Below are 12011 nucleotides of genomic sequence, written 5' to 3' on the forward strand. Positions count from 1 at the left end.
TCTCCCAATGAATCTCAACCTGGTACCCGCCTTACCAACAATTAATTTAATATGATCATTCCACTTCAAATCATTCCGCACGCATACTCCCAGATATTTTACAGAAGTAACTGCTACCAGTGTTTGTTCCGCTATCATATAATCGTACAATAAAGGATCCTTCTTTCTATGTATTCGCAATACATTACATTTGTCTATGTTAAGGGACAGTTGCCACTCCCTGCACCAAGTGCCTATCCGCTGCAGATCTTCCTGCATTTCACTACAATTTTCTAAAGCTGCAACTTCTCTGTATACTACAGCATCATCGGCGAAAAGCCGCATGGAACTTCCGACACTATCTACTGGTCATTTATATATATTGTGAAAAGCAATGGTCCCATAACACTCCCCTGTGGCACGCCAGAGGTTACTTTAACGTCTGTAGACATCTCTCCATTGATAATAACATGCTGTGTTCTGTTTGCCAAAAACTCTTCAATCCAGCCACACAGCTGGTCTGATATTCCATAGGCTCTTACTTTATCAGGCGACAGTGCTGAACTGTATCAAACGCCTTCCGGAAGTCAAGAAAAATAGCATCTACCTGGGAGCCTGTATCTAATATTTTCTGGGTTTCATGAACAAATAAAGCGAGTTGGGTCTCACACGATCGCTGTTTCCGGAATCCATATTGATTCCTAAAGAGTAGATTCTGGGTTTCCAGAAATGACATGATACTCGAGCAAAAAACATGTTCTAAAATTCTACAACAGATCGACGTCAGAGATATAGGTCTATAGTTTTGCGCATCTGCTCGACGACCCTTCTTGAAGACTGGGACTACCTGTGCTCTTTTCCAATCATTTGGAACCCTCCGTTCCTCTAGAGATTTGCGGTACATAGCTGTTAGAAGGGGGGCAAGTTCTTTCACGTACTCTGTGTAGAAACGAATTGGTATCCCGTCAGGTCCAGTGGACTTTCCTCTGTTGATTGTGGGCTTTAGGAGACTAAACATCTGAAGTCCTCAGTCTCCTATTCACCCTCCTCCCCCAAATCCTGTAGTGTGTGTAAGATCATTTTCTAAATAGTAGTGTGGCATGCATTTTGAGTTGGATATGGATACCAGCCTGGTATTCACCCAGTGGGATGTTCAAAAGTGCCTAAACTCCACATCAAAACTGGCCTGTTTACTAGCCTTCTTTTTTAATTTGGAAAGTACATTTGACCTGGGTCAGGCTTACCTCCCCACATTCCAGTAGTGGGGCACTAATACACTCTGTTAACTGTACTTCTATGAGAATAGTTCAATGAATAATGAAAACCTTACCTTGGACTGTGTGGTGCAAGTCTTTTTGAGGCTATCCCCTGAAACATTTTATAACACTATTAGGTAATGATTTCAAAAAGGTAAGTAAGTAAAAAAATTAAGACACACTACTACTATTCTGACAACTGCTACTTCTGGATTACTCCCTACTGGTAATATACAGAAAAGTAACTTACAATGTATAATAAGAGGCTGTGGGAAACATGCAAAATATTTATAGAAATTATTTCATTACAGATACATGCAAAAAAATTAGTCAGAAGCAGTAAACGACTCAGTGCATCCACAAAGACAAATATTTCCTTGCTGAATGACGGATGCAAATGCATTCACATATGCATGGGGATGAATTTCAGCTGAGGGCTAAACTTACTGAACAATTCCAACATTCATATCACAAAAATAAATGTGGACGCTATCAGACAATCATATGGTTCCTGGAATGAATCTTTCACACTAAAATACTGCATGAACAGTTTTGAAACTTCCTGACATGGTGTTGGTGCCAGTCACAACGTGCCAGATTCCAGTTTTGAGTTTTAGTCCAACACACAATTTTAATCACCTTCAGGAAGTTTCAACCTTAAGGCTACTGAATTGCCTGCAAGCAAGAAGTATAATTTAAATTGGAGATTTACACATTATCCCATGCCACGAGCATTATACATACTGTATAGTGTCATTCAAGTTACAATCCACACAATTCAGCCATTCCCAATTGTGTCAGCCACTCTCAATTATGGCCAAAATATTAGAATAATTTTTAATTTTAAACAAATGGTACTGACTTTGCTGACTGTAGTCTTGAACAGCTTAACACATATTCAACTTTGAATGACACTTTCTTACTCTGTACATCTGATTCTAATGCTATACAAATACTCAAATATGTATAACTGTGAAACCAGTGAAAGACAACATACACATATTTGTAAGCTGTCAGCTTTTCAGACTGCAGAATATTTGAAGTGTTCATTTTTACTCTTAAACTAAACTTTCACTAATGTGGCTATCAGTACTCAGGCCTCTCAGTAACATGGCCCACCACTGGTCTATAGTTGGCCAAGGAGAAGTAATGTATGCAGCAATGTTGTTTGTCAAGTACAATGTTAAACATTCTATAAGCTCCAGGAGGATGAGACATTTATGAATATTTTGCTAAGTGGCTGAATGAGGAAAACTGTGAGATACACCAAATGTTACACGGCGAGGAAATAAAACTGTGTAGAACAGGTTTGATGAAATAAGAAGAAAAGGGCGTATTTTCCTACTCGGGTGGTAAAGGATAGCAGCACACTGGTTGATAACTTCTTTATAGACCAAGATAAGTTTAACCAGATAAATGCTCAGCCTGTTGAGAATGGTCTTTCTGATCATGGTGCACAGCTAGTTACAATATATGACATAGCTCCATTCAGCAATACTAAACAGTCCTCCAAAGTAGTACGTTCAGTCAACGATTTAACAATTGCAAATTTCAGGGAAAGCCTACAGCAGTTAGACTGGGATGAGGTGTACCATGAACCTGATGCCAATTTAAAATATAATTTATTTCATGACATTTTTGTAAATGCATTTGAAAACTGCTTCCCCAAGAAAATAGTTAAATATACTTGTAAGAAACCTTGTAACAAACCATGGCTTACTAAGGGTATAAAAATATCTTGTAACCGGAAAAGGGAAATGTATCTGACAGCAAGAAAGAGTAGTGACCCAGAAACTATCAAAAATTATAAAAACTACTGTATTATATTAAGAAAAGTTATTAAAAAATCAAGGAGTATGTGAATCATGTCTGAAATCAGCAACTCTGATAATAAAATTAAAACAATTTGGAATATTATTAAAAGAGAAACAGGTCAACCAAGAGCAGAGGAAGACAGTATTACCATCAAATTGAATGAAAACTTTACGAACAAAAAGTCAGAAGTTGAAAATATTTTTAATAATCATTTTCTAAATGTTGTGGATATAGTAGGATCCAGGTGTTCATTAGAAGATGCTAGGCTGTTAATGGAAGAGGCCATACCGATGCAATTTGATACAATTGAAATCTCACCCACTTCTCCCTCTGAAATTAGGAAAATAATAAACTTGCTTAAAAGCAAAAACTCACATGGAATTGATGGCATTTCCAGCAAAATACTAAAAGCTTGTTCTCAACAGATAAGTAAGATTCTCAGCCACCTGTGTAATAGCTCTCTGGAACAGGGCATTTTCCCTGATAGACTGAAATATGCTATTGTTATACCTTTGCATAAAAAGGGGGATAGATCTGATGTCAACAATTACCGTCCAATCTCCCTTCTAACAGCTTTATCCAAAATTTTTGAGAAAGTAATGTATTCAAGAGTAGCTTCACATATCTGTAAAAATGAAGTACTAACAAAATGTCAGTTTGGTTTCCAGAAAGGTTTTTCAACAGAAAAATGCCATATATGCTTTCACCAGTCAAATTTTGAATGATCTGAATAACCGAACACCACTCATTGAGATTTTTTGTGATCTCTCAAAGGCTTTTGATTGTGTAAATCATGAAATTCTGCTAGACAAGCTCAAGTATTGCGGCATGAGTTGGACAGTGAACAAATGGTTTAATTCGTACCTAACTGGAAGAGTGCAGAAAGTTGAAATAAGTAGTTCTCGTAACATGCAAAGATCAGCACATTCCTCAAACTGGGGAACTATCAAGAATGGGGTTCCACAAGGGTCAGTCTTGGGTCCTTTGTTGTTCTTATTATATATTAATGACTTGCCATTCTATATTCATGAAGAGGCAAAGTTAGTTCTCTTTGCTGATGATACAAGTATAGTAATCACACCTGAGAAACAAGAATTAACTGATGAAATTGTCAATACTGTCTTTCAGAAAATTACTAAATGGTTCCTTGTAAATGGACTCTCACTGAATTTTGATAAGACACAGTACATACAGTTCCGTACAGTGAATGGTATGACGCCATTAATAAATATAGACCTTAATCAGAAGCATATAGCTAAGGTAGAATATTCCAAATTTTTTGGTATGTCCATTGATGAGAGATTAAATTGGAAGAAACACATTGATGATCTGCTGAAACGTTTGAGTTCAGCTACTTATGCAATAAGGGTCATTGCAAATTTTGGTCATAAACATCTTAGTAAATTAGCTTACTACGCCTATTTTCACTCATTGCTTTCATATGGCATCATATTTTGGGGTAATTCATCACTGAGGAATAAAGTATTTATTGCACAAAAGCGTGTAATCAGAATAATAGCTGGAGTCCACCCAAGATCATCCTGCAGACATTTATTTAAGGATCTAGGGATATTCACAGTAGCTTCTCAGTATATATGCTCTCTTATGAAATTTGTTATTAACAACCAAACCCAATTCAAAAGTAATAGCAGTGTGCATAACTACAATACTAGGAGAAAGGACGATCTTCACTTTTCAAGATTAAATCTAACTTTGGCACAGAAAGGGGTGAATTATACTGGCACTAAAGTCTTTGGTCACTTACCAAATAGTATCAAAAGTCTGACAGATAACCAACAAGTATTTAAGAAGAAATTAAAAGAATTTCTGAATGACAACTCCTTCTACTCCATAGAGGAATTTTTAGATATAAATTAAGAAAAAAAAGAAAAAAAACCAAAACAAAAATATTAAAAAAATAAAAAAAATAAAAATAAAAATAAAAAATAAAGAAAAACAAAAAAACACAAAAAAATAAAGTTGTTATATTAACTTAAGTATGTTGTTAAATTAACCTAATTATGTCATGTATTGGAAAATTCGACTCGTTCCACATCATTACGAAATATCGTATTCATGATCCATGGAACTAGTATTAATCTAATCTAATCTAATCTCTGAGGAGAGAGCATGAAGATTTCTCATGCTGCTGGTGCCAAAGCTACAGACATCTTCCTGAAGAACATTATGCAACAACCAGATACATACAGTACTGGTGTAATGCTCGTAAGGCAGCAGTGGGCTGACATTGTTTATCATTATTGTGACAACTAAAAATTTGGGACATGTTTCATAGTAAGTGATACTACTGTATATGTACACAGTCAAAAAGTAAGTCTTCTATGAAAGTTAATGTATCTTAGCACTTAATAAAGTACACTTCCTTTGTGTTTAAACTAAATTACAGACACTCACAATAATGTGGCACTTCTACTAATCCAGCACTCATATCTGGGTGGAATGGCCAGAACATTGAGAGTCTAGCGTATTTTGTTGCTTGATACATCCTTACAGTCCCTGTTTCTGTGGTAGACATATCGATAACATGTCCTTTAATATATATAATTATCCTGAGAATGCAGAAAACAGTACAAACAATAAGTATTCATCAAATGAATGAGCTACTTTAGAAGCATGAGTCAGAATAGCAAATAATAAAATGCTGGACACACGCATAGTTCAAAAGATACAGAAAATTGTGAGTGAAGAGACAGAAGCCCTAGAAGTTCATGAAAACTGAAATTATGTCGTTTCCATATGACATCAGAGACCCACAGCTTAATAATTTCTCATTTTATGTACAGATGCAGCTACACAGTAATTTGAAGGTCATAAACATTCACTACCACGATCGGCAGCACCAGCAGCCATTTGACTTCTACTGCTGAATCAAAGCCACACCTAGACTTTTCCATGCATTAGCTTTTGAAATGCAACAATTAACTTTTGTGGCCTGCCTACCTTTATGTCTACCTTCTTCTGGCCATGTCGTACCCCTACCATCCAATTTTCATTACAGTCCTAACTAGATCATCAACTCTAACCTATTTTCAGATTTATTTCTTTGTTTTTTAGCCTGTCTTAGTGATTCTCAGCACTCACCTCTTCACTGACTGTTGCAAAACCCCTCATTTCAAAAGTTTTCACATTAAAATTTATGCCATATTGGTATAAACTGGGAATACAATACTCTGTTATTGACCATTTACAAGAAGTGTGAAAATGCAATGGCTCATTTACTCTATTGTAGGAAGAATTACAAACACACTCAATTATCTCTCTTAATGTTTCTGAAGTGGTAACTTATACAGATATACACAAAGTACTATGGTCGTACAAAATCACTTTAGAACTGGCAGTTGAGCAGAAGATTGTGGAGGTGCAAAGCGGAGTTGCCACATCCCACACTGAACTGTTAAATAATCTTCCACTTCATTCAGCTTGCTCAATCTCTCAAACTACCCTCTTTATAAATAAGGATCCCACCTCGACATGTTCTCAAAGGGCTGCGGTATGTTTTCACTTTATTTGAGGCAGCAAATTATTAAGTTATAATATGGACAGTTCACAATAATGGATTATCTGATGTTATCGATTTTTCTACGTGTGGGGAACGTTTTTGTGATTGATGTTAAGTGAACAGATGAAATGAATGAAATCTTAGAAATATGTCAAATTTCATCAACTCCAAATCATAACTCTGTCAGAGTTTTCTAACATGAGACAGTTTCAGTTACATATGATGCACAATGGTTCCTTGTGCATCAAGTACTAAGTGGTCAGCTGTATGGTTTCATTATGAGATACGGAATTCTACATTTATAATGAATATGTTATTAATTTTTCTGATCCACCTACTTATGTCTAATATAACAAAATATACTACGTGTGCATGTCTATCATGGTGAGAAAACATAGTTTAAATGGGCCAACAAGTATTTGGAGAAAGAAAAAAAAGTGATTCAAAAAACATTACTTCAGTATTGCAGCAATTATACTGTAAATGGTAATATTTATTTTGTGGGATACGGACTATGTAACTGACATGAACTTCATTTGGAGTTAGTTGCTGATAAGGCCTTCTTATTAAAACGTCAAAACTCACTGTTGTTGTTGTTGTTGTTGTTGTGGTCTTCAGTCCTGAGACTGGTTTGATGCAGCTCTCCATGCTACTCTATCCTGCGCAAGCTTCTTCATCTCCCAGTACCTACTGCAGCCTACATCCTTCTGAATCTGCTTAGTGAATTCATCTCTTGGTCTCCCTCTACGATTTTTACCCTCCATGCTGCCCTCCAGTACTAAATTGTTGATCCCTCAATGTCTCAGAACATGTCCTACCCACCGATCGCTTCTTCTAGTCAAGTTGTGAAACAAGCTTCTCTTCTCCCCAATTCTATTCAATACTTCCTCATTAGTTATGTGATCTACCCATCTAATCTTCAGCATTCTTCTGTAGCACCACATTTCAAAAGCTTCTATTCTCTTCTTGCCCAAACTATTTATCGTCCATGTTTCACTTCCATACGTGGCTACACTCCATACAAATACTTTCAGAATCGACTTTCTGACACTTAAATCTACACTCGATGTTAACAAATTTCTATTCTTCAGAAACGCTTTCCTTGCCATTGCCAGTCTGCATTTTATATCCTCTCTACTTCGACCATCATCAGTTACCTTGTTCCCCAAATATCAAAACTCCTTTACTACTTTACGTGTCTCATTTCCTCATCTAATTCCCACAGCATCAACCGACTTAATTCGACTACATTACATTATTCTCGTTTTGCATTTGTTGATGTTCATCTTATATCCTCCTTTCAAGACTCTGTCCATTCCTTTCAACTACTCTTCCAAGTCCTTTGCTGTCTCTGACAGAATTACAATGTCATCGGCGAACCTCAAAGTTTTTATTTCTTCTCCATGGATTTTAATACCTACTCCAAACTTTTCTTTTGTTTCCTTTACTGCTTGCTCAATATACAGATTGAATAACATTGGTGAGATGGTACACACCTGTCTCACTCCCTTCCCAACAGTTGCTTCCCTTTCATGCCCCCGGACACTGTAACTGGCATGTGCTTTCTGTACAAATTGTAAATAGCTTTTCGCTCCCTGTATTTTACCCCTGCCACCTTCAGAATCTGAAAGAGAGTATTCCAATCAACATTGTCAAAAGCTTTCTCTAAGGCTACAAATGCTAGAAACGTAGGTTTGCCTTTCCTTAATCTTTCTTCTAAATTAAGTCGTAGGGTCAGTATTGTCTCACATGTTCCAACATTTCTACGGAATCCAACCTGATCTTTCCCGTGGTCGGCTTCTATTAGTTTTTCCATTCGCGTGTAAAGAATTCGCGCTAGTATCTTGCAGCCGTGGATTATTAAACTGATATTTCGGTAATTTTCACATCTGTCAAGACCTGCTTTCTTTGGAATTGGAATTATTATATTCTTCTTGAAGTCTGAGGGTATTTCGCCTGTCTCATACATCTTGCTCACCAGATGGTAGAGTTTTGTCAGGACTAGATCTCCCAAGGATGTCAGTAGTTCTAATGGAATGCTGTCTACTCCGGGGGCCTTGTTTCGAATCAAGTCTCTCAGTGCTCTGTCAAACTCTCCACGCAGTATCATATCTCCCATTTCATCTTCATCTACATCCTCTTCCATTTCCATAATATTGTCCTCAAGTGCATCGCCCTTGTATAGACCCTCTATATACTCCTTCCGCCTTTCTGCTTTCCCTTCTTTGCTTAGAACTGGGTTTCCATCTGAGCTCTTGATGTTCGTACATGTGGTTCTCTTATCTCCAAAGGTCTCTTTAATTTTCCTGTAGGCAGTATGTATTTTACCCCTAGTGAGATAAGCTTCTACATCCTTACATTTGTCCTCTAGCCATCCCTGCTTAGCCATTTTGCACTTCCTGTCGATCTCATTTTTCAGACGTTTGTATTCCTTTTTGCCTGCTTCATTTAATGCATTTTTATATTTTCTCCTTTCATCAATTAAATGCAATATTTCTTCTGTTACCCAAGGGGGTCTACTATCCCTCGTCTTTTTACCAATTTGATCCTCTGCTGCCTTCACTATTTCATCCCTCAAAGTTACCCATTCTTCTTCTACTGTATTTCTTTCCCCCATTCCTGTCAGTTGTTCCCTTATGCTCTCCCTGAAACTCTGTACAACCTCTGGTTCTTTCAGTTTATCCAGGTCCCATCTCCTTAAATTTCCACCTTTTTGCAGTTTCTTCAGTTCTCATCTTCAATTCATAACCTATTGATTGTGGTCAGAGTCCACATCTGCCCCTGGAAATGTCTTACAATTTAAAACCTGGTTCCTAGTTCTCTGTCTTACCATAATATGGTCTATCTGATACCTTTCAGTATCTCCAGGGTTCTTCCATGTATACAACCTTCTTTCATGATTCTTAAACCAAGTGTTAGCTATGATAAGCTATGCTCTGCGCAAAATTCTACCAGACAGCTTCCTCTATCATTTCTTAGCCACAATCCATATTCACCTACTATGATTCCTTCTCTTCCTTTTCCTACTATCGAATTCCAGTCACCCATGACTATTAAATTTTCATCTCCCTTCACTATTTGAATAATTTCTTTTATCTCCTCATACATTTCATCAATTTCTTCATCATCTGCAGAGCTAGTTGGCATATAAACTTGTACTACTGTAGTAGGCGTGGGCTTTGTGTCTATCTTGTTCACAATAATGTGTTCACTACGCTGTTTGTAGTAGCTTACCCACACTCCTACTTTTTTATTCATTATTAAACCTACTCCTGCATTACCCCTATTTGATTTTGTATTTAAAACCCTGTATTCACCTGACCAAAAGTCTTGTTCCTCCTGCCACCAAACTTCACTAATTCCCACTATATGTAACTTTAACCTATCCATTTCCCTTTTTTCTAACCTACGTGCCCGATTAAGGGATCTGACATTTCACGCTCTGATCCGTAGAATGCCAGTTTTCTTTCTCCTGATATGAAGGTCCTCCTGAGTAGTCCCCGCCCGTAGACCCGAATGGGGGACTATTTTACCTCCGGAATATTTTACCCAAGAGGACGCCATCGTCATTTAATCATACAGTAAAGCTGCATGCCCTTGGGAAAAATTACGGCTGTAGTTTCCCCTTGCTTTCAGCTGTTCGCAGTACCAGAAGAGCAAGGCTATTTTGGTTAGTGTTACTAGGCCAGATCAGTCAATCATCCAGACTGTTTCCCCTGCAACTACTGAAAAGGCTGCTGCCCCTCTTCAGGAACCACACGTTTGTCCAACCTCTCAACAGATACCCATCCGTTGTGGTTGCACCTACGGTACGGCTATCTGTATCGTTGAGGCACGCTAGCCTCCCCACCAACGCCAAGGTCTGTGGTTCATGGGGGGGCAAAACTCACTAAAAAATAATTTTGTTATGTAGCTACTTACTGCTGTAAATTGTGCATTTCACTCTGAATATGCTATATATATTTAATGTCTTTTGTGATGAGGTAAAAATTCCACTCAATTCACTCTTGTCACTCACAGATGATGTAAGTAACACTGTACTGTACTGATGTTATTAAATGAAATAGTCTTCCCCTTCACTGAAGGTGTAAGTATGTATGTTGTTCTTCCAGTCTTCAGATATGACATTCTAAAACTGCTTCTTCTGTGAGCTTTCAGACTGCAGAAGACGCAAATTTATTATTACTCCTAGTTATTTACCACTTAATTTGGGCCCATATTAACTCTGTTGGGTTGAAATGGTAGCAACAAAGTGGTAGCCTACTGATTGTATACTCATACGTCTTCACCAGCTCCTATATGGGGAACTGTGTTTTTTGTAGGGGTATTCATTCCATAAGCACCACCTTTGTAGGGTTATCTGCCACGTAAATCAACATTATGAAATTGAAGCCAATTAGTCATTCCCTTCTTTCTCTTTGTCACGGCAGATGTATTGTAAACTACAGCTGAATGGTAAGGAGCATTATCTAGAACAATTGTTCACAGTACTCCCAGATTATGCATTAGTGATTCTATGAACAACATTATTAACATAATTAGGTTATTTCGTCAGGATCATCTGCTGTCTGCTCGACTTTAGAAGCACATAACCATTCAAGAGAAAATCTTCTGAGGTGCCTGAATGACAAAGAATAAGTTTGTCCCCACTGTCAGAAGGAATTGCCAATGTTCCCTTACTTATGTCAACTGGCCAGCCCTGCTTCATAAAGTGACCATAACTGACCCACATATCATCAAGCCACACCACTTAATTGATACTGATGCCAAGGATTTGCCTTACAAATTGCCATTGCCATGCAGCTACATCCTCCCTATTCATCAACAGCTTACAGCTACAGAAATGTACATAGTAAAATCCTAGGCCGTGTAATACTGTATGTGACAGCCATGAAGACCTGATTCCTTAAGGGTGACCAATAACTTCCAAGTGTTCAATTTTCCTTTCCACAATACTAATCATAAGCTTGAAGACAAATTGCATTCTCAGCAAATGGAAGTCTATTCATAATCCACTTATCCATACCATGTTTTTTACTCAAGAATTTTAACCTTTGATGTTTTTCCACTTTCCTTTTCCTTCTTTAACATTTTCTTGCCAACTTTCTCATTATCATTCTTGTTTATGTTCAGAGCTGCAGCACTTCTATCAATTACATTGCTCACAGATAGCAGAGGCCACCATTAAGTTATTCAGTCTCAAAATAGGCAAGTAACACAAACCATTTATCTTGACTAACCTTGTATGGCAATACCCTAGCTGAGAGATTGAGGTGGAACTTTTCCACTCAACTTTTGATGATTTTCTTTGTGAAACACTGTTCAATACCACACAACAAATAGAAGTAACAACAAATGCAATAATAACTCCGGCAACAGTAAAAATCACAACAAACAAGGGGTGAAGGTCTGACAACTCTGCATGCTTCCTGTTGTTACAG

At 37.4% G+C, this 12011-nt stretch overlaps 1 protein-coding gene across 7 annotated transcripts in view; it reads right to left on the bottom strand.

Moving 5' to 3' along the window:
* The window catches only part of LOC124553885 (zinc finger protein 708-like), a 201556-nt gene that overhangs the window by 52879 nt on the left and 136666 nt on the right, over positions 1-12011 (bottom strand). For 6 of the 7 annotated variants that reach the window (XM_047127894.1, XM_047127893.1, XM_047127889.1 and 3 more), the window contains one exon: positions 1310-1347. In XM_047127894.1, coding sequence (XP_046983850.1) covers positions 1310-1347 — 38 coding nt within the window. Of the gene's footprint in view, positions 1-1309; positions 1348-5566; positions 5621-12011 lie in introns of those variants that run through there. The other variant, XM_047127896.1, reaches the window with a different exon arrangement.

Source organism: Schistocerca americana, chromosome 11 (genome assembly GCF_021461395.2).
Source record: "Schistocerca americana isolate TAMUIC-IGC-003095 chromosome 11, iqSchAmer2.1, whole genome shotgun sequence".
Taxonomy (NCBI): Eukaryota; Metazoa; Arthropoda; class Insecta; order Orthoptera; family Acrididae; genus Schistocerca; species Schistocerca americana.